Source organism: Mustela lutreola, chromosome 17 (genome assembly GCF_030435805.1).
Source record: "Mustela lutreola isolate mMusLut2 chromosome 17, mMusLut2.pri, whole genome shotgun sequence".
In the NCBI taxonomy this organism is placed as follows: domain Eukaryota; kingdom Metazoa; phylum Chordata; class Mammalia; order Carnivora; family Mustelidae; genus Mustela; species Mustela lutreola.
Window position 1 is genome coordinate 1,620,174 of NC_081306.1, and position 17,817 is coordinate 1,637,990.

Genomic DNA, 17,817 nt, shown 5'->3' on the forward strand with positions numbered 1-17,817 from the left:
TCCTTTGATGTAACGCCCTTGTATGGGAGGGGAGGGAAGGGAGGATGCCTGTACCCCCAGGAGGATGCCTGTACCCGCATCCGCTTCTGGAATCCAGCAGAGGAGGGAGAGCTGCATCGTAGGTACAAAGGGGCCTTCTCCCTCCAGTGGCTGGACCTGTGCCCGTCTCCCTCACTTGTATATTCGCTCATTTTATCTTCATAAACAACCTAGTTCAGAGCTGAGAGTCGGAGGCTGAGAAGCTAAGGAATGTGCCCACGGCTTGCCTCACTGGGGTCCGCACTCGAATTCTTGACAATCTAATCCCAGAGCCTATGCTCCGTCTTGACACCCTCCCTTGTTGCAATTTTGTAGATGGGAAAATGAATGTCCGGCTGAGGGTCATGTCTGAGGCCACATGACTGGTGCTTCACAGCGCTAGTTGTAAGGGCTTGATCCCAGGACCCCGGGATCATGACCTGAGCCGGAGGCAGAGGCTCAAACCACAAACCACTGAGCCACCCAGGTGCCCCTCTTTTTTTTCTTTTTTTAAGATTTTATTTATTTGAGGGGGAGAGAGAACATGAGCAGGGGTGGGGATTTGGGGGCAAATGGACAGATGGACTCCCCACGGAGCACAGAGCCTGATGTGGGGCTCAATCTCATGACCCTGAGATCACGACCTGAGCTGAAACCAGGAGTCGACACTTAACCGACTTAGCCACGCAGGCGCCCCTCCAGAATTCCTTTTCTTAATGCTCCAGTTCTTTCTTCATAATGTCCCATTTTTTTTCAAGAGCCGCTCTTTCTTCTTTATCTCTGAACCTTTAAAACTTAACTTTCTCCGTATTAACACTATTATTACGTACCAGGCATTGTTCTAATAAGTGCTTTACAGGTCGTGTCTCATTTTATCTTTGCAACTCCTATGAGGGAGGGATGCTAAAATTATTCTCATTCTCCAGCTGAGAAGATGGAGTCACAGAGAAGTGAAACACTTCGATTGCTCACTGACGTTGGGTAACTTGCTTAACCCCCAGTTATAAAACAGCATGAGGGAGGGAGCACGGTGTGGTTACTATTATCTGTACAATGGGCTGGATCTGTACAGTGGGGTGGTGAGTTTCATTTCACCACCGGAAGGTTTCTTGACCTCTTTGTGTTTCTCCTGCCTCCAGGAGTCCCCTGAGTCCCCTGGGCTCCTCTGCCATCCCTGGGGGCCAGCTTGCTTTGGTTTCTGCCACCACCTTACAGGCAACACAGGTTTCTGACCATTGTATTCACGAATCTCCGAGTAGGCCTTCATTCCAGAGGTTTGGTTGGAATCCAAGTCCATGCTTTGGTGAACCTCGGGGTTCTGATTTCCTGCCATGGCTTTTCCCATCCGCTCCCTGTTGGGTGACTTGCTTCTGTACTGTATCCCAAGGTCTGTGGATGGATTTTTTTTTTCTTGTCTTCTGCGCCCAGGACAGATAGCCCATTCTCAGCTCCTCGCTTTGTGCGAGGCGTGCGGTTTCCATTCTGTGCTTTCCTGGGGCCTCCGTTGAACCTCTGTCCCCATGTGGGGCTTAAAACCCCAATCCTGGGATGTCTGGGTGGTTCAGTTGGTTAAGCATCTGCCTTCAGCTCCGGTCATGATTCCAGGGTTCTGGTATCGAGTCCCACATCAGGCTCTGCACTGGGCTCCTTGCTTGGCAGGGAGCCTGCTTCTTCCTCTGCCTGCTCCTCCCCCTGCTTGTACTCTTGTGCTCTCTCGATTTCTCTCTCTGGCAAATAAATAAAATCCTAAAAACAACAACAACACCCCAATTCTTGGGATCCCAGCATCCCTGATGGATTCTCGCCTTGAGCCTGCTTCTGCCCCTGCCTCTGCTTCTGCCTCTGCCTGCAACTCCCCCTGCTTGTACTCTGTCAAATAAATAAGATTTTTTTTTTTTTTTTTAAGGGAGAAGCAGGCTCCCTGCCAAACAGAGAGCCCAATGCAGAGCTCAATCCCAGGGCCCTGAGATCATGACCTGAGCTGAAGGCAGATGCTTTTTTTTTTTAGATTTTGTTTATTTTTAAAATTTTTTAAAGATTTAATTTATTTATTTAATTTAGTTAATTTATTTATTTGACAGATAGATATCACAAGTAGGCAGAGAGGCAGGCAGGGGTTGTGTGTGGGGGGGAAGGAGGCTCCCTGCTGAGCAGAGAGCCTGATGTGGGACTCCATCCCAGGATCCCGAGATCATGACCTGAGCTGAAGGCAATGGCTTAACCACTGAGCCACCCAGGTGCCCCTATTTTTTTAAATTTTTAAAATAAGATTTTATTTATTTGAAAAAGACACAGCAAGAGAGGGAACACAAGCAGGGGGAGTGGGAGAGGGAGAAGCAGACTTCGCACAGAGCAGGGAGCTGGGGATCCGTCCCAGGATCCTGGGATCATGACCTGAGCCCAAGGCAGGCGCTTAACGACAGAGGCACCCAGGCGTCTCTAAGCTCTCCCTATTGCCACAGTCCCTGCCATTCCCTATTACCCTTCATCCACCTCCTTTATTCCATTTAGCTTTCCTGCCTGGGCCTGAAGCATCTGAACAGGTGACTCCGGGAGAAAACATCCTGCCTTCTTGGGGGTGAATCCATGTCCGGGTCTTCTCTGTGCCCCTGGTACCCAGCCAGGTGGTGGCAGCGATCAGGAGCTCCAGAAAGGAGTGCGGAAGGAGGAGAGAGGACCGCCTTGGAAAGCCCCTAGAGGATGGCGCCCCTCCTGGGCCACCCAGGGAGGTGTGGTGGAAGGGGGCGGGGGCAGAGCTGAGCAGCCGAGGTATTCCAGCTCCAGTCCAGTCCTCTGGGATCAGACTACCTGGGTTCGAATCCCAGCTCAGCCCTCCCTAGCTGTGCCTCAGGTTCTCCGTGTGCAGACAGACATCTGTAAAATAGGGATAATAATTATACCTACCTTAATGAGTCTTAAATGAGATGGAAAGCTCTAGACACTGCTGTAGTAAGCACTCAGCCAGCAGCCAGTATTATGTGCCAGGAGCCAGAGGGCACCAAGGTCGTTTGGACTGGGGCTCCTTCCAGGGCAGAGACTTGTCCAGGACGAAGTCACAATCCAGAGCTTCTCCGTGTCCACATGACCTGCTTTTTGGCAGCGGCCCGACCACTTCTAGCTCTTGAGCAAAGTTGGAGAAGGAGGCTTGAGGGACATTCCAAGGTCCTGCACACACACCCCCACCCCCGGCCTCCATGGTTGACAGCGGCCTTTAGGTGGGGCCCAAGGCTGGCAGAAGGATTTTGGGTGCAATCTTTCTGCTCTCAGCCTGGCGACCAAGAGTGGCCAAAGGCTTCCCGGGACGGGAGTTCCTTAGGGTCCCCTCTACCGGAGTCTGGGGTGGGAGTCGGGGTGGGGACTGGTCTCTGTCCCCTGGTACACAGCGCCATCTGCTGGGGTTCTGCCCTTCCAATAGGGCTGGGCCCCGTCTACACGGAGTGGGGCGTCTGTGTTGGGGATGTTAGGTGATGGGAAGGGAGAGGGACTGGGCTGTGCGTGGTGGCCAGGATGCGGCCCTGGATGGATGGACGGATGAAGTACAAGTGATGTGAACATCGTGTTGAGAGGCGCTGGTACGGGGCGTATGCCGTGTGCGTGTCGTGTGCGAAGTGTGGGGCGAGGGGTCGGGGGTCATCAGCTGGAGGTGATGTAGGAAGTGTGAAGCGTTGAAGGGGCATGTCTGCACCGCGCTGGGGTGCGCGATGAGTAGCAGTTGCAAATAAAGCAGATGTGCGGAGGCTTTGTAGCTTCTGAGACGCGAGGTGTGGTTGGTGCATGTGTTGGGAAATGGAAAGAAAAAACAAAATCTTCTTCCAACGCGGAAAACGTCCGCCAAGGTAGCAGAGACACAGAAACAGGTTTTTTAATAAAGATTTTCTTTATTTGCCAGAGAGAGAGAGAGAGAGAGAGAGAGAGAGTGTTTGTGAGCGCGGCAGGCAGAGGGAGAAGGAGGCTTTCCCGTTGAGCACGGAGCCTGATGCAGGACTTGATCCCAAGACCCTGGGATCACGACCTGAGCCGAAGGCAGACACTTAACCGACTGAGCCACCCAGGCGTCCCCACAAAAACCGTTTTTATTATTGAAAACATTAAACCAGAATGTGATGCACATTGCAGGCATTCCCCTGAAGAATAAAACTCATGGGGTGTCTGGGTGGCTCAGTGGGTTCCGCACCCAATTCTTGATTACTCCTTGGGTGATTTCGGGGTCCTGGGACTGAGCCCCGTGTGGGTTCCCAGCGGGGCTCTGTGCTTGGTGAGGAGGCAGCTTGAGATTCTCTCCCTCTTCCTCTGTACCCCCACCCCACACGCTCTCCTTTCCTCTCTCTAGGATAACTAAATAAAATCTTTTAAAAATATATATTTGAAGAAGTCATTTATGATTTCATATTCCCTGCATGTCCCCTCTCCCTTGAGCACTAAGTATAAGCCACCAGCTTCCTACAGCCATAAGTGCTGCTCTTTCCGCCCACCAGTCTTGGTCCCGGGTTACAATAAAAATCACCTTTTTGCACTGAAAACATCTCAAGAATTCTTCCTTGACCACCCTCTCGTGGCTCCACGTCCAGCTCTACCACCAAGGTGGGGCTTGAACTCAGGACACTGAAATTAAGAGTCACACGCTCTACCCATTGGGCCACCCAGGTGTCCCCCAACTTCATTGTGAATACGACTTTTTCCCTTCAGTTTCACACAAGGAATTCTACAGGTAGCCAAAGCAGGTACAACCCCTTAACCTGTTTTCTTTTCTTTTCTTTTTTTTTTTTTTAAAGATTTTATTTATTTGTCAGAGATCACAGAGATGCACGCAGAGAGAGAGGAGGAAGCAGGCTCCCTGCTGAGCAGAGAACCGATGTGGGGCTCGATCCCAGGACCCTGAGATCATGACCTGAGCTGAAGGCAGAGGCTTTAACCCACTGAGCCACCCAGGTGCCCCCTTAACCTGTTTTCAACATAAAATTTCAAAAACCCTATCTTCTTTCCAAGGTAAACAATAACTAGGCCTCCAGTATGGGGATTTGGCAACACAGTTTGTCCCGCAGAGTTCACGCTAACTTTATCATGGCCCTGGGCTTCTCTCCGGGGGAGAAACAAGCTTCTTGCTTATTTATGACCAGAGGTGGATCCACATCTAGTAGCAAGGCCCCCAAAAGCCTCCCAAAAGGCTTGCATTTCAAAAAGATGACTACCAGCTCCTGAGTTATGAGAATTCCTAGAGGCTGACTTAACCACAGTAGAGATTTACATACATTTGGAAAGGACCAAGAAAAAAACAAAAGCAGGGAGAGGGGGAAGTCACACCCTTTCTTTTCAACTAAAACTAAGCCTCTTAGTTTTCTTCTGGATTTGCCCGTCCAGGTGTTGTTTGCGAGGCGGGTGGTGCTCCGGTGTCCACGGTGGGCGCAGGTTGGGTTGACAGTGCGTGTGAGGCTGGTCAGTAGGCGCTGGGGGCGAGGGAGGCTCTGTGTGACGTGGAAGGCTTTTCAGAGTTGAGTGGGGTTGGAGTGCTGGGCCGGGGTGTGTTCCGTGTGGATTCTGCACCTGCGGTTGGGGATGGCGGTTAGTGGATTAGACCCCAACCTAGTGGCGGTGAGCACTGCACGAGGATATCCCAGAGAGCTAAAGCCTAATTCCACCGTGGGTTTTCCATGTTCGGGGGAGCTTCCACTGGGGAGCCCACCGCCCCAAGATCAAGACCCCAAGATCAAGACCTGAGCTGAGGTCAAGGGTCAGAGGCTTAAGGAACTGAGCCCCCCAGGGGCTCCTATTGCCGGTTTCTAGAAGTAGCTCAATTGGTAGAGCCGGTGACTCTTTTCTCAGGGTTGTGGGTTTGAGCCCCCATTTGGGTGTAAAAAATACTTTTAAAAAATGATAGACGATAGGGCGCCTGGGGGACTCAGTGGGTAAAGCCTCTGCCTTCGGCTCAGGTCATGATCTCAGGGTCCCGGAATCGAGCCCCACATCGGGCTCTCTGCTTGGCAGGGAGCTTGCTTCCCCCTCTCTCTCTGCCTGTCTCTCTGCCTACTTGTGATCTCTCTCTCTCTGTGTCAAATAAGTAAATAAAATCTTTTAAAAAATGATACACGATAAATAAAAGAAAGGCAACTCGAGAGGCCGCTTTCGAGGGCCTAAGGACTACAATTCCCAGGATGCCCCGCTCCCCCACCAACCGGATCTCTAATGGGAACGGAGTGGGCCGGTCAAGAGGGAGGCAGCCGGCCAATGGGTGAGCTGGAACGAATCGAAACCCAGGCTGATTGCGCCGAGGTTGGTTGGAATCTTTGGCGCCTTGGTTTTAGTGGTGGATACTTGATGGGCGGGAGCGGCGACCAATGAGAAGGCGGGGAGGGGAAGCCAGGGGCTGTGGGCGGGGAGAGGCGTTGAGTAGCAGCAGGTTCACCCAATGACGGGCGGAAGTCGCGGGAGGGGGCCGGCCGAGGCGTCGAGAGGCGGGCGGCTGTGGGCGGCGGGTGTGTGCCATGGCGGAGCCGGTGAGGAGACGGGGCCGCCGGCCTCGGGGCGGCAGTGCCGGGCGAGGGGCTCGCGGGTCCCGGGGCGGCCGGGGGCGGCGTCCTCGCGTCCCGCGACCTTCCGCCCCGCGCACCCTGGACTCGGAGTTTGTGGACTTGGTCAGCGACAGCGATGAGGAGGTCGTGGAGGTCGCGGCGGCGCGCGGCGCGCTGGACTCGGTCGAGGTCCCTCCCGCGGGGCCCTCAGGGCCGGCCGCCCGCCGGGACGACGGCGACAGCGACGGGGCGGACGCGCCGCCCGCCGGAGCCGCGCGGGCACCGGTCAGGCGGCGGCGGCGGCGGCTGCTGGGTCCGGGGGAGGCACCGGCCGTCCCGGTGTACTCGGGGAAGGTGCCGCGGGGCCCGGGGGCGCGGGCTGGGGCTGGGGCTGGGGCTGGGAGCCGCCGCGGTCGGGCTTCTGGGGCCGGCCTGGGCGGACGAACGGGAGGAGCCGGGGGTGGGGCCGGGGCCGCAGGGCTGGTGGACAGGTTTGGGGGATTTGGGGTTCCGGGAGCGGGAGTGTTGGGAGCAGCGAGCGCGGCTTCGGCGCCGGGACCCCGGATGCTTCCGAGGGGGGCCGGCCCAACCCCTCGGGTCGGGTCGGGAGATGGGGGCCCACGGCGGAGGGTCCAGGAGGAGGAGGAGGAGCTTGGGGACCGCAGGGTAGGGTGAGCGGGGGTCGGGGATTTCCCAGCACTCCGAGGCGGGGGCATGGCCAGCAGCCTAGTGAGCGGTAAAAGAAGAACGAAGCTTGCGTCCTCGGAAGGTCTGGGGGAGAGGCGTGTAGTCGGAAGGGCTCTCCGCTCTGGACCTTGGGCAGGCTGGGCTCCTACCCCCCCCAGAGCCAGAGAGGACTTGGACTCGCGGGCTGGACGGAGGAAAGAGTCCGCTCGCTTTCCCTTTCTCGGGGACTGAGGCCCTTTTGTCTTTACAGGTGGAAAGCAGCCTTCATCTCATCCCAGATCACCAGTCCCTCCTGAAACTCTGTCCCCCGGAGGCGGAGGCCGAGGAAGGTACGCCGGCTTCCGGGGAGAGGAGCCTAGTGCTGGCGTCTCTGAGGAAGATTCCTGGAGTTTACAACCCTGTGGCCCATTTTCCCTGAGGCCCAGAGGACAGGGACGGGAGGGCTGACTCCTGCATCCTACCCAGAGCAAAGCTCCAGTCCCGAATCCAGATGGAGCGTAACCAGGAGGCGAAGGGAACGCTGCCAAACCGCCCTAACCCCCAGCCGATGGGCGCAAGAGTGTGCTAATCTACAGATTTCTAGGCCATGTCCAAAGATTCTGATTCTGCAATCCTGGGGAGCGGGGGAGGAGGAGCTGTTGACAATCTGTAACATCTGGGTACATCGGCAACAGGTTCCTTGGGAACATTCTGGAGCCAGCGTGGGGTTCTTTGAATCTTATCAGGGCTGCCAGCCTTGGTCCTCCCCCAGTGAGGTGGCTTTTGCAAACCACCCAAAGGCAAATCAAGTTTGATAAGGAAGTGATCCAGTGGGCAAATGCACACCTTGGACCAAGACGTCTACACCATGAGCAAGCATGGTAGGATGATCAGGAGCTGATTTCGGAACCAGCTGGCCTGGGTTTGAATCTCAGCTCTACCCTCTGGTAGCTAGCTGTGTGGCCTTGGGCAGGCTCCTCTCTCAGTGCTTCCGTTTTGTCGTCAGGAAGATGGGGAGAACAGTGGGTCCGTGTCAAAGGATTTTGGTGAGAGTTAATCAAAGAGAATGCGTCGAGAGCCCTCTCTTGGGCTACATTGATGCTTTTGGGCGGTACCTGGAGTGTACAGGTCCAAGGGTCCCTCTGCCCTTGCCCCACATGGAGGCCTAGTAGTGCTGGGGATCTCCCAGGAGCTTGTCAGAAAGGCGGAATCTCGGGTCTCTAGCAGCTGCCACATTGATCGAGGACAGGGTGTCTCCGCCTCGGCACCGCTGACATTCGGACGGAGCCGTTCTTTGTGTGGCGCTGTCCTGGGCATTGTGGGAGGTTTGGCAGCATCCTGACCTCTACCCGCCAGAGGCCAGTATCACACGCTCCAACCCCCTCTCCCCCTCACTGTGACAACAGAAATTGTCTTGAGACATTGCTACATGTCCCTTGGGAGGAGAAATTGCCTCTGGTCGAGAACCACTGATCTCGGACTTTGTTTTGATCTTGCTTTGTTTTTGCAGTATTTATATGTATTTTTGTGGTTAGTGATGATCCTTTGTGGGTGGCTAACAAGATGGGAAAGAGCCTCTGTGTTCTAAAATAAATCTCTAGTTTCCCATTACAAGAAATCCTAGTTACAGTGAGGGATTTAAAAAAGGTCTTCAACATTATAGAGGTATGGATGGCACGATGTGATAGTGATGCCCACATGGAGGAAATTTGAGAAATACGGGCTCAGAGGACCTGCACCTACCTCTGCTTCCTTCTCTCTCTGTGCCCCGCCACCTCCTACCCCATAGTCTTGCTCTGCCCATCCAATCAAGTACAGGAAGGACATAAGAGGAACCTTTGTTCGTTTGTTTGAAGATTTATTTATTTGAGAGAGAGAGCACACAGAGGGAGAGGGAGAAGCAGACTCCTTGCTGACCAGGGAGCCCAATGTGGGACTCGATCCCAGGATCCCCGGGATCATGACCTGAGCCGAAGGCAGACGCTTAACTAACTGAGCCACCCGGGTCCACCAAGAGGACCATTTTTAAAAAACAATGCCAGCATCTGGTTTGAAGTTTGTTTTATCACATAACTAAGTAGTACATACACGTGTCATAAGGAGTGCATGCGCACTAGGTAAAAACGTGTTTCCTAGGGTGTGTTTATTTTGTACTTGTGGGTGCAGCTGATCAAAAAAGTGAGAAGAGAGTAAGTGAACCGTGGCTTCGCTGGAGCGGGTCCCACTGGGACTGTCCACCCTCACCACACGGGCTCCTGCCTTAGAGCGCGACTCAGAACTTCCGCTCTGCCAGACTCCGGCTCGTGCTTTTCTCGGCGGCAGGCATTCCCCTGGGACTCACGCCCTTCGAGCACTTCCCCAGCGCTACTGCGTGTGTGTGTGTGCGCGCGTGTGCGCGTGTGCGCCTGTTGGGGCGCCTCGGTCTCCTCCTTTCCTGGGATCTCTGAAGCCCCTGGCCTGCCTCTGCTTGGCCTCTTGCTGCCCTCCCTTCCTTGACCTTGTCCGCTTCCTTCTCTGTCCCCAGAGACGGATATGGCAGATTCCAGCAGTCCCCATGCTGAGGAGGCCCCGTGTCCAGAGTCTCCCTGGAAGAAGAAGCTCAGGAGTAAGGATGCAGAAGAGAAGACAAAGGAGGTGTTTCTGTGAGTGACACGGGGCACTGCCCGCCCCCCCTGCCCCCCCCCCCCGCCTCCTCCCCCAGCAGAAAGGGAGCCCAGGGCTGGGCTGAGGTGGGCGGGATCCTGGGGGGCTCCTGGAAGGGAAGGAGAAGGGGTGCAGGGAGTGGAGGGAGCCTGCGGGCCCAGGTGAGGAATGAGGGTCTTGGGAGGAGCGCTGGGCCCTCGGGACCGCCCCTGGGAGTGGAATGTAGCATCCTGGCTTCTGACAGGTGTGGCTCTGGGGATGGCCCTTGTGCTTCAAGCCCGGCTGCCTGTCTCCTTAACTAGCTCTGTGGTTCACGTCCCTTTTCTAGAAAATGGGGATAATGGTGGCACCTGTGTCAAAATTTTCGCGTAGATTAACACTTGGCATGTAGTAAGTACTTGGTGTCCATTGGATGTTACCAGGTCCTCACCTGGGAAGTGACTTACCTGAAATGTTGGGCATTTAAAATCCATAAATGAACAAATGAAGGAAGGAATGAGTGTTAGGCCTTTTCCTTGCCAATATTTAGGTCATGGAAGTACAGAAACGAGGGTTCAGATCTTCCTGACGTTACCTCCCCCTGTCCACAGGATGATGTTCCTAGAAGATGCTCCCTTTTGGGTCGAGCTCTGCCGCTCTTGCTCCACAGCGGTCCATAGCTCATGAGGGGGGCTGCTGGGGTGGGGTCCCCTCCTCTTCCTCCGCCCAGCCCTCTCTTCTCTTGGCAGGGTTCAAGACACCTCTCCTTTGCCTTCACCTCTGCCACGGACCAAAAGCAGAAAGCATACGCGGGCACTCCAGAAGTTAAGGTGCCAAGGGCAGGGGCTAACTGGGCTAGAGAAGGAGAGTCTGGCGGGGGCCGCCCCTGCCTGACCCAGAGTCCTTTCCGCACCCCAGGGAGGTGAGCAAGCGCCTCCAAGATCTCCGTTCCTGCCTGAGTCCCAAGCAGCGCCAGGACCAGGATCACCAGCACCAGGAGGACGAGGTGGTCCTGGTGGAGGGTCCCACCCTTCCGGAGAGCCCCCGACTCTTCCCGATGAAAATCCGGTGCCGGGCTGATGTGGTCAGACTGCCCGTCAGAATGGCAAGTGCCTGGAGGGCCTGTGGGAGAAGGTCCCCCCGAGCTGTAGGTGGAGCGAGCGCGGTGGGTGGGCACGGGGGGACAGTGTCCCCTCCAGGCCCCCCAGCCCCATGCCTTTGCTTCGCTCTTCCCTTTATCCCGGGGGTCTTTTCCTCACCCTCCCTTCTCCGGCAGGCCGCCCACCCATCCTTCAGTGCTCCAAGCATCCCGAGAGGCTTGGCTGCTAGCCCCCCCCCCCCCCTTCCCTCGGACCCCGTGCTCCCCATGAGCACTTGCTTCGATGGCAGCCTTCCCCACACGGGTGTCACTCATTCATTCGGAGCTCCCCCTGCTCCCCGGTGAGAGGACCGTGTTTGTAGCGATGAGCCCGGTGCCGGAACAACGGTGGTCACAGAAGCGACCATTGGTTGAGCCATAACCACGCTTCGGAAGCAGCTAAACCAGACGGCGCAAACACGCAGCCCGTGGCTTTAGAAGCGCATCTTTGTTCGGCCGCCCTGCAGATGTAGAAGGCCTTTATTTGTTTGTTATGAAAGATTTTATTACTTGGGAGGGAGAGAGAGTGCGTGTGCTGTTGTATGGGCCAGGGGAGGGGCAGGAGGAGAAGCAGATCCTCAGAGAGCAGGGAGCCCAATCCCAGAACCCCGGATGGATCATGACCCGAGCTGAAGGCAGACCCCCTCACTGACTGAGCCACCCGGGCACCCCTGCAGAATGCTTTTAAAAAGAGCTCATTGCCACCGCTTGCACCATGAGTGGTTTCCTGGCTTTTCTTACCGAGGCAGACGTAGCCGCCCCGGGCTGCGAGAGCTGGGGACCTGTCCAGAGCGGTCCGTCGCAGGGGCGTACGAGGTCCGCTTTGCTGTGGTCTGCGCCATTGTCCTTTTCTCTTCTCCAGCCCCATACAGACACGGCTTTATCCTGTGCTTCTCCAGGGAAGTCTGTGGCGCTCGCCTGAGGAGCTCAGCCAGTAGCAAGGGCCAGGGACATGTCGGAGTGGGGGGTGCGGCAGGGCATGTCAGGAGGTGGCCTCCTCTGCTTCTTGTCCCCTCCCCAGTCGGAGCCCCTACAGCGTGTGGTGGACCACATGGCCACCCGTCTCGGGGTGTCCCCAAGCAGGATCCTCTTGCTCTTTGGAGAGACAGAGCTGTCCCCTACTGCTACTCCCAGGACACTAAAGCTCGGAGTGGCTGACATCATTGGTGAGAGGAAAGCGGGCAGGTGGAGCCTGGAGGAGGCCTTTGCCGCAGGGAGGGGATGCAGCTGGCCGGGCTTCCAGGCCCCGCTCAGGCCTGGCTTCCTGATCCTCCTTCCCGCAGACTGCGTGGTGCTAGCAAGTTCGCCCGAGACCTCACAGATGTCCCAAGTGCTCCAGCTGCGGGTGCAGGGAAAGGAGAAACACCAGACGCTGGAAGTCGCACTGTCTCCGGTGAGTGGGAGGCCTGGCTGTGCGTGCCTCTCCCCGGCCCTCTGTCCTCCTGTCCCTCCCACCAGTTAACACAGGGGGCTTCCCTCTGGGGTCCCGCCCATCCTGGAGCCTGGCAAAAAGCCCGCTGTTCAGCTTCTCTCCCCCACTGTGCCAGGAACCTTTGCTCTGGTCTCCTGACTCCTCCTGCGTAAAACGGAAAGGCCCCTTGTGACCGTGAAACCCGTCAGAGTAACTGCCAGGCTTCTAAGAGACAGTCCCCATGGTAGAGAGAATCCACGGTCAGGGCCTTGGTGAGTTGCATAGCCAAGTTAGATGGAAACTGCTGTTGTTACCTGCCTTTAGCTAGCAGGGACGCGTGTCCTGAGAAGGGGGGCGACTTGCAGTGTTGATTTCCTAGGCTTGTGTCACAGAATGTCCCAGGCTAGGTGGCTTACCCAAATGTATTCTCTTGGCCTGGAGAGCTGGAGTCAGACACCGAGGTGTCGCAGGCCCACACTCCCCCAGAGACCCCAGGCAGAACCCTTCCTGGTTTCTGGGGGTGGCCTGCCGCTGAATCACCCTGGTCTCTGCCTCTGTGGTCACGTAGTGTGGTCCCTGTGTGTCTCTGCGCGTGCGTCTTCTTGCAAGGACATCAGTCGCTGGGGCCCGCCCTCACCGAGTGTGTGCCTCCCTTTCACCCGATTACATCTGCAAAGACCCTGTTTCCAAATAAGGTCCCTCTCGCACTCACCGGGGCTTGGGACCACAGAGGATCTGTAACACTTGCCCAGGGTCAGGCATCAGTAGAGTGGGAGAGCCTGGCCTCCAGCTCAGATCGTCCTCACTCCGTGTTGTGGTCTGGGCTGGCTGCGTCGGGAGACAGATGCCGCACTGGGATGTGAGGAACTGGGGGCTTGCAGAACCTGCCTGACCCAGAGCCCACATCCTGAGCCTTAGGCTCCCTGGCCCAGTCCCCTAGAGAGGAGCCCAGCTGTGCTGGCTTCTTTGTCCACTCGCCTTCCCCTTGTGGTCTCCCTGTCCCGAGTCCTCTGTCCGACTCTACAAGTTCTCAGCCCCTCCGTTCAAATTCTTTTTTTTAAATAAGATTTTATTGTATTTAAAAAAAAATTTTTTTTAAGATTTTATTTATTTGTTTTGACAGAGAGAGATCACAAGTAGGCAGAGAAGCAGGCAGAGAGGGGGAAGCAGGCTCCCCACCGAGCAGAGAGCCCAATGAGGGGCTCGATCCCAGACCCTGAGATCATGACCTGAGCCCAAGGCAGAGGTTCAACCCACTGAGCCACCCAAGCGCCCCTAAAAATTTAAAAAAAAAAAAAGATTTGTTTATTTGATACAGAGAGGGGCAGGGTTGGGGGAGAGGGACACGGACAAGCCGACTCCGCGCCAAGGATGGAGCCTGATACGGGGCTCGATCCTACGACCTGAGCCGAGACCCAGGAGTCAGACACTTAACCTACTGACCCACCCAGGCGCCCCCTTAAGCTTTGTTATTGTTTTTTAAAGATTTTATTTATTTATTTGACAGAGATCACAAGTAGGCAGAGAGGCAGGCAGAGAGAGAGGAATCAGGGTCCCTGCTGAGCCAAGAGCCCGAGTGGGGCTCGATCCCAGGACCTTGAGATCATGACCCGAGCCGAAGGCAGAGGCTTAACCCACTGAGCCAGCCACCCAGGCACCCCTTAAGCTTTGTTTTTAAGTAATCTCTACACCCAGTGTAAGCTCAAACTCACGACCCCAAGATCAGGAGTCGCGTGCTCTCCCGACAGCCCGCTAGGTGCCGCCCCCTCTTTTCAAGTTATTAACCTTCATTTTTTCCCTCTCTGTCCAGGACTCTCCTCTCAAGAACCTCATGTCCCGGTACGAGGAGGCCATGGGACTCTCAGGCCACAAGCTCTCCTTCTTCTTTGATGGGACAAAGCTTTCAGGCAAGGAGTTGCCTGCTGATCTGGGTATGGAATCCGGGGACCTCATCGAGGTCTGGGGCTGAAAGCCCCCCTCCCTATTTGGAGGCCCTACCTGGACTTGGGGAGAACAGCTGCCCCTTTTGGCCCTATATGGGTTTATCCTTAAGCTGATGCGAAATTGAGCAGTGCCCTTCCCCCTCCATTGACCCCGGTTTCAAGCCTGCAGTTCCCTGGTTAGCTAAGTGGTGGTTGTTGCCACCCTGGGGGGACTGTGACTCCATCTGCGTGGTCTGTTGCATTGGCAGCCCCCGGGACCCAGAGAATGTGTTCCTCACCCCCAGCCTTTCCTTCCTCAAAACGTCTGTTGTACGAAACCGCTCCATTTTAGAGCAAGTGGGGGTGCGGGGGTGCAGATTCCAGGCCTGGGATTTCTGCCTGCCTGAGACCCGCAGCGGCCCTCAGCGGGTTCGGGTGAAGCTGGCTCGAGGCACACGCGTGCTCCGTGGGGGACTGAGCCGGCTCACACAGACGGTCACACAAGCAGGGCGGATGGCGGGTCGCCCTTCTCTACGACAGTGTGGATTCTCAGCCTCGAATGTCTTCCTCGCCCCAGCACCCCTGAGAGCCAGACTTCCTGATGCACACGCGTTGTTAAAGGCACAATAGAGCACATCCGAGCTTTTCTGTGTGGCTCTCGGGGTGCTCGTCCACGAAAGGCTTCTCCAGGCGTAGGGCGCTGTCTTCCCTGTTTTCCTGTCGCGCCGAGCGCCCGTTTCACTTTGAACATGAATGTATCCTTGTCAGATGTGCTGTCACGTGGGGGGATATACTTCTGCGACACGTGGTCTCACTCTGCTGCAGACCTTGGGCTGTTTCTTCTCTTGTTCAGCACATGTCGCTCCTCCGTGCACTTCGGTGCTGGGACCGCTCTGCAGAGTCCCACATGTTCTTCAAGGGGCAGACAGCTGGGTGCCTCCAGCTCCCGGGCTCGTAAACAAAGCCACGATGACATCTTCCGTGGGTCCCTTCCATGCTTGCTTGGAACGTTCTCCAGCATAGCCGCCGGGCATGGGAGGACAAGTCAGACTGGTGAATTTCCTATGGTTCTACCGAAGTTTTCTTCCTGTTGGTCATTGAGCGTCCCCTGGGGGGTCCCCACCAGGACTTGTTGCCGTCCTGCTTTCTCGTTGTTGCCAGTCTGGTGGGTGGAAGGTCGTGGCGTGTTTCAGTGTCCATTCATCTGATCGCCAGTTACTGGGGAGGATTTCTTCCCCTTTGGGGATCGCTTTCTGTGCACTGCCCTGATGGGTGCAAACAGCGCTCAGGACGGCACTCGTGTCTGGTTATTTAGGGGGTGCCCTTCACCAGGCAGAAACACTCCATTTTAATGTAGGAGTGGGAACTGTTTTGTGCTCTCATTTGTTGCTTTTTGTTTTCTTATTTAAAAGTAGTTTAGATGGTTTATGTTTCCTGCCGTGAGCTTGTCAGCTTGTCCTTTAACCTTTAGGCCGCGAGCTAGGGCTGAAGTCCAGTCAGTAAAGCCCAGTGTGCACGTTGGCTGGCATTGTCTCCTGCATGATGAGCCAGGGGTTCTCCTTGGTCGATTCTGGGCTGCACTCGTTGCTGAATATTGAGTGGTACTTTTAAACCGTTTGGTTTCACCTTCACATGTGAGATCCAAGTTTTGTTTTCACCCCAAAACGAGCCAGTCTTCTCAAGTGCTGTCTACTAATAAAGCCATCAATAGTCCACTGATACGTGGTATAATTTTGGCAAAAGTATGTCACTTTCTAAAACCTTTCGTTGGAATACAACATTCCTTTGACCTTATAATATGAGAAAAACAGAAAGAAGCCTGTATGACATTTAAATAATCCACAATATGGTATAACTTTCATGTTTTTTTTTTTCAGGATCTTTTATATCCATTAATGTTTGGACACATTAAAAATGTGTATTCAGTCTTAGCCAATAAACGGGAGTATACTCCCCTTGTGTCTACTTGAGGATTTCTGTCTTTGTGGCCCTCGTGGGACCCCTGCTGTGGCCCCACTGACTGAGACCCTGAGTTGTCCCCTTGCCTCCATGCCTCCTCCTTCCAGAGTCACGGGACCCCCGGTGAGAACAGCTCCTGGCAGTCTGTGTCGTGGCCGGGTGCCAAATTGGCCTCGTGGGTAGAAGTCGGGGAGGGATGCGCCTCACAGGGTGTTTCCAAAAGTGGCCAAGCGCGAACCCCTCTCCTTTGGTTTCTTCCTGCTGCTGACAGGAGGTAATCTTGGGAAAGGAAGCCACGTGGGACAGGACAAGGAGAGAAGGAGCCCAGGTCCCACCAGCCCCGCACTGCTGACCTCCAGGCTTTCATGGGAAGGGGACATTCCATCTTGGGTAAAATCAGTGCTCTTTGAGGATTTCTAGCCCCAGGCTGTGTCTATTGCAAGCCATATTGTAGAGACCCCACAGTTTGCTCAGGTTTCTATCCAGGAGTGGAATCGCCAGTCACTGACTGCTTGCCCCTGTCTGCTCTTTCTTCGGTACCTGTGAGATTGCTGACCAAAGTGACTGGACCTCCAGTGCTAGAAGATTCCAGTTTCTTCTTCCCCAGCACTTAGGCTCAGGAGGAGATGAGAAATACAACTCATTTTATTTATTTTTTTAATATTATTATTTTAAAAATTTAAAATTTAAATTAAAAAAAAATTATATAAAAAAAGATTTTATATATTTATTTGTCAGAGAGAGAGGCAGCATAAGCAGGCAGAGGCAGAGAGCGAAGCAGGCTCCCCGCTGAGCAAGGAGCCCTATGTGGGACTTGATCCTGGGACCTTGGGATCGTGACCTGAGCCAAAGGCAGCTGCTTAACTGATTGAGCCACACAAGCGTCCCTATTTTTTATTTTTTAATGATTCTATTTATTTATTTGGCAGAGAGAGCAAGAGAGCACAAGCAGGGGGAGAGGGACAGGGAGAAGCAGGCTCCTGGCTGAGTAGGGAACCCAATCCAGAACTTGATACCAGGACCTTGGGATCATGACTTGAGCCGAAGGCAGGCGCTTAACCGACTGAGCCACCCAGGCACCCCTAGAAACCACTCATTTTATTTTTATTTATTTATTTTAAAAGATTTTATTTATTAAATAGAGATCACAAGCAGGCAGAGAGGCAGGCAGAGAGAGAGGAGGAAGCAGGCTCCCCGCTGAGCAGAGAGTCCGATGTGGGACTCGATCCCAGGACCCTGACATCATGTCCTGAGCTTAAGGCAGAGGCTTTAACCCACTGAGCCACTCAGGCGCCCTGAGACCACTCATTGTGAAAGAATTTGTGTGTCTTCTATGATGAGAAAATTATTCATCCTTTTGATCAAAGGATCACTTGGCAGGTGGTCTTTTTTATTTCGTTTTTAATTTTTATTTATTTTTAAAGATTTTATTATTTGAGAGAGAGTGCACAAGCTGGGGTCAGGGTTGCAGACAGAGGGAGAAGGAGAAGCAGACTTCTCACTGAGCAGGGAGCCTGATCCAGAGATTATGACCTGAGCCAAAAGCAGACACTTAGCCAACTGGGCCACCTGGGC

At 54.7% G+C, this 17,817-nt stretch overlaps 1 protein-coding gene across 1 annotated transcript; it reads left to right on the forward strand.

The window, feature by feature from the left end:
• The first annotated feature begins 6,470 nt into the window (after positions 1–6,470).
• On the forward strand, positions 6,471–16,248 carry NFATC2IP (nuclear factor of activated T cells 2 interacting protein). Its single transcript, XM_059154784.1, has 8 exons — positions 6,471–6,878; positions 7,462–7,540; positions 9,715–9,832; positions 10,562–10,642; positions 10,731–10,917; positions 11,972–12,116; positions 12,234–12,343; positions 14,172–16,248. Exons 1-8 carry the CDS (start codon positions 6,498–6,500, stop codon positions 14,328–14,330), a joined length of 1,260 nt encoding a protein of 419 aa, XP_059010767.1. The 5' UTR covers positions 6,471–6,497; the 3' UTR covers positions 14,331–16,248.
• Positions 16,249–17,817: the final 1,569 nt, after the last annotated feature.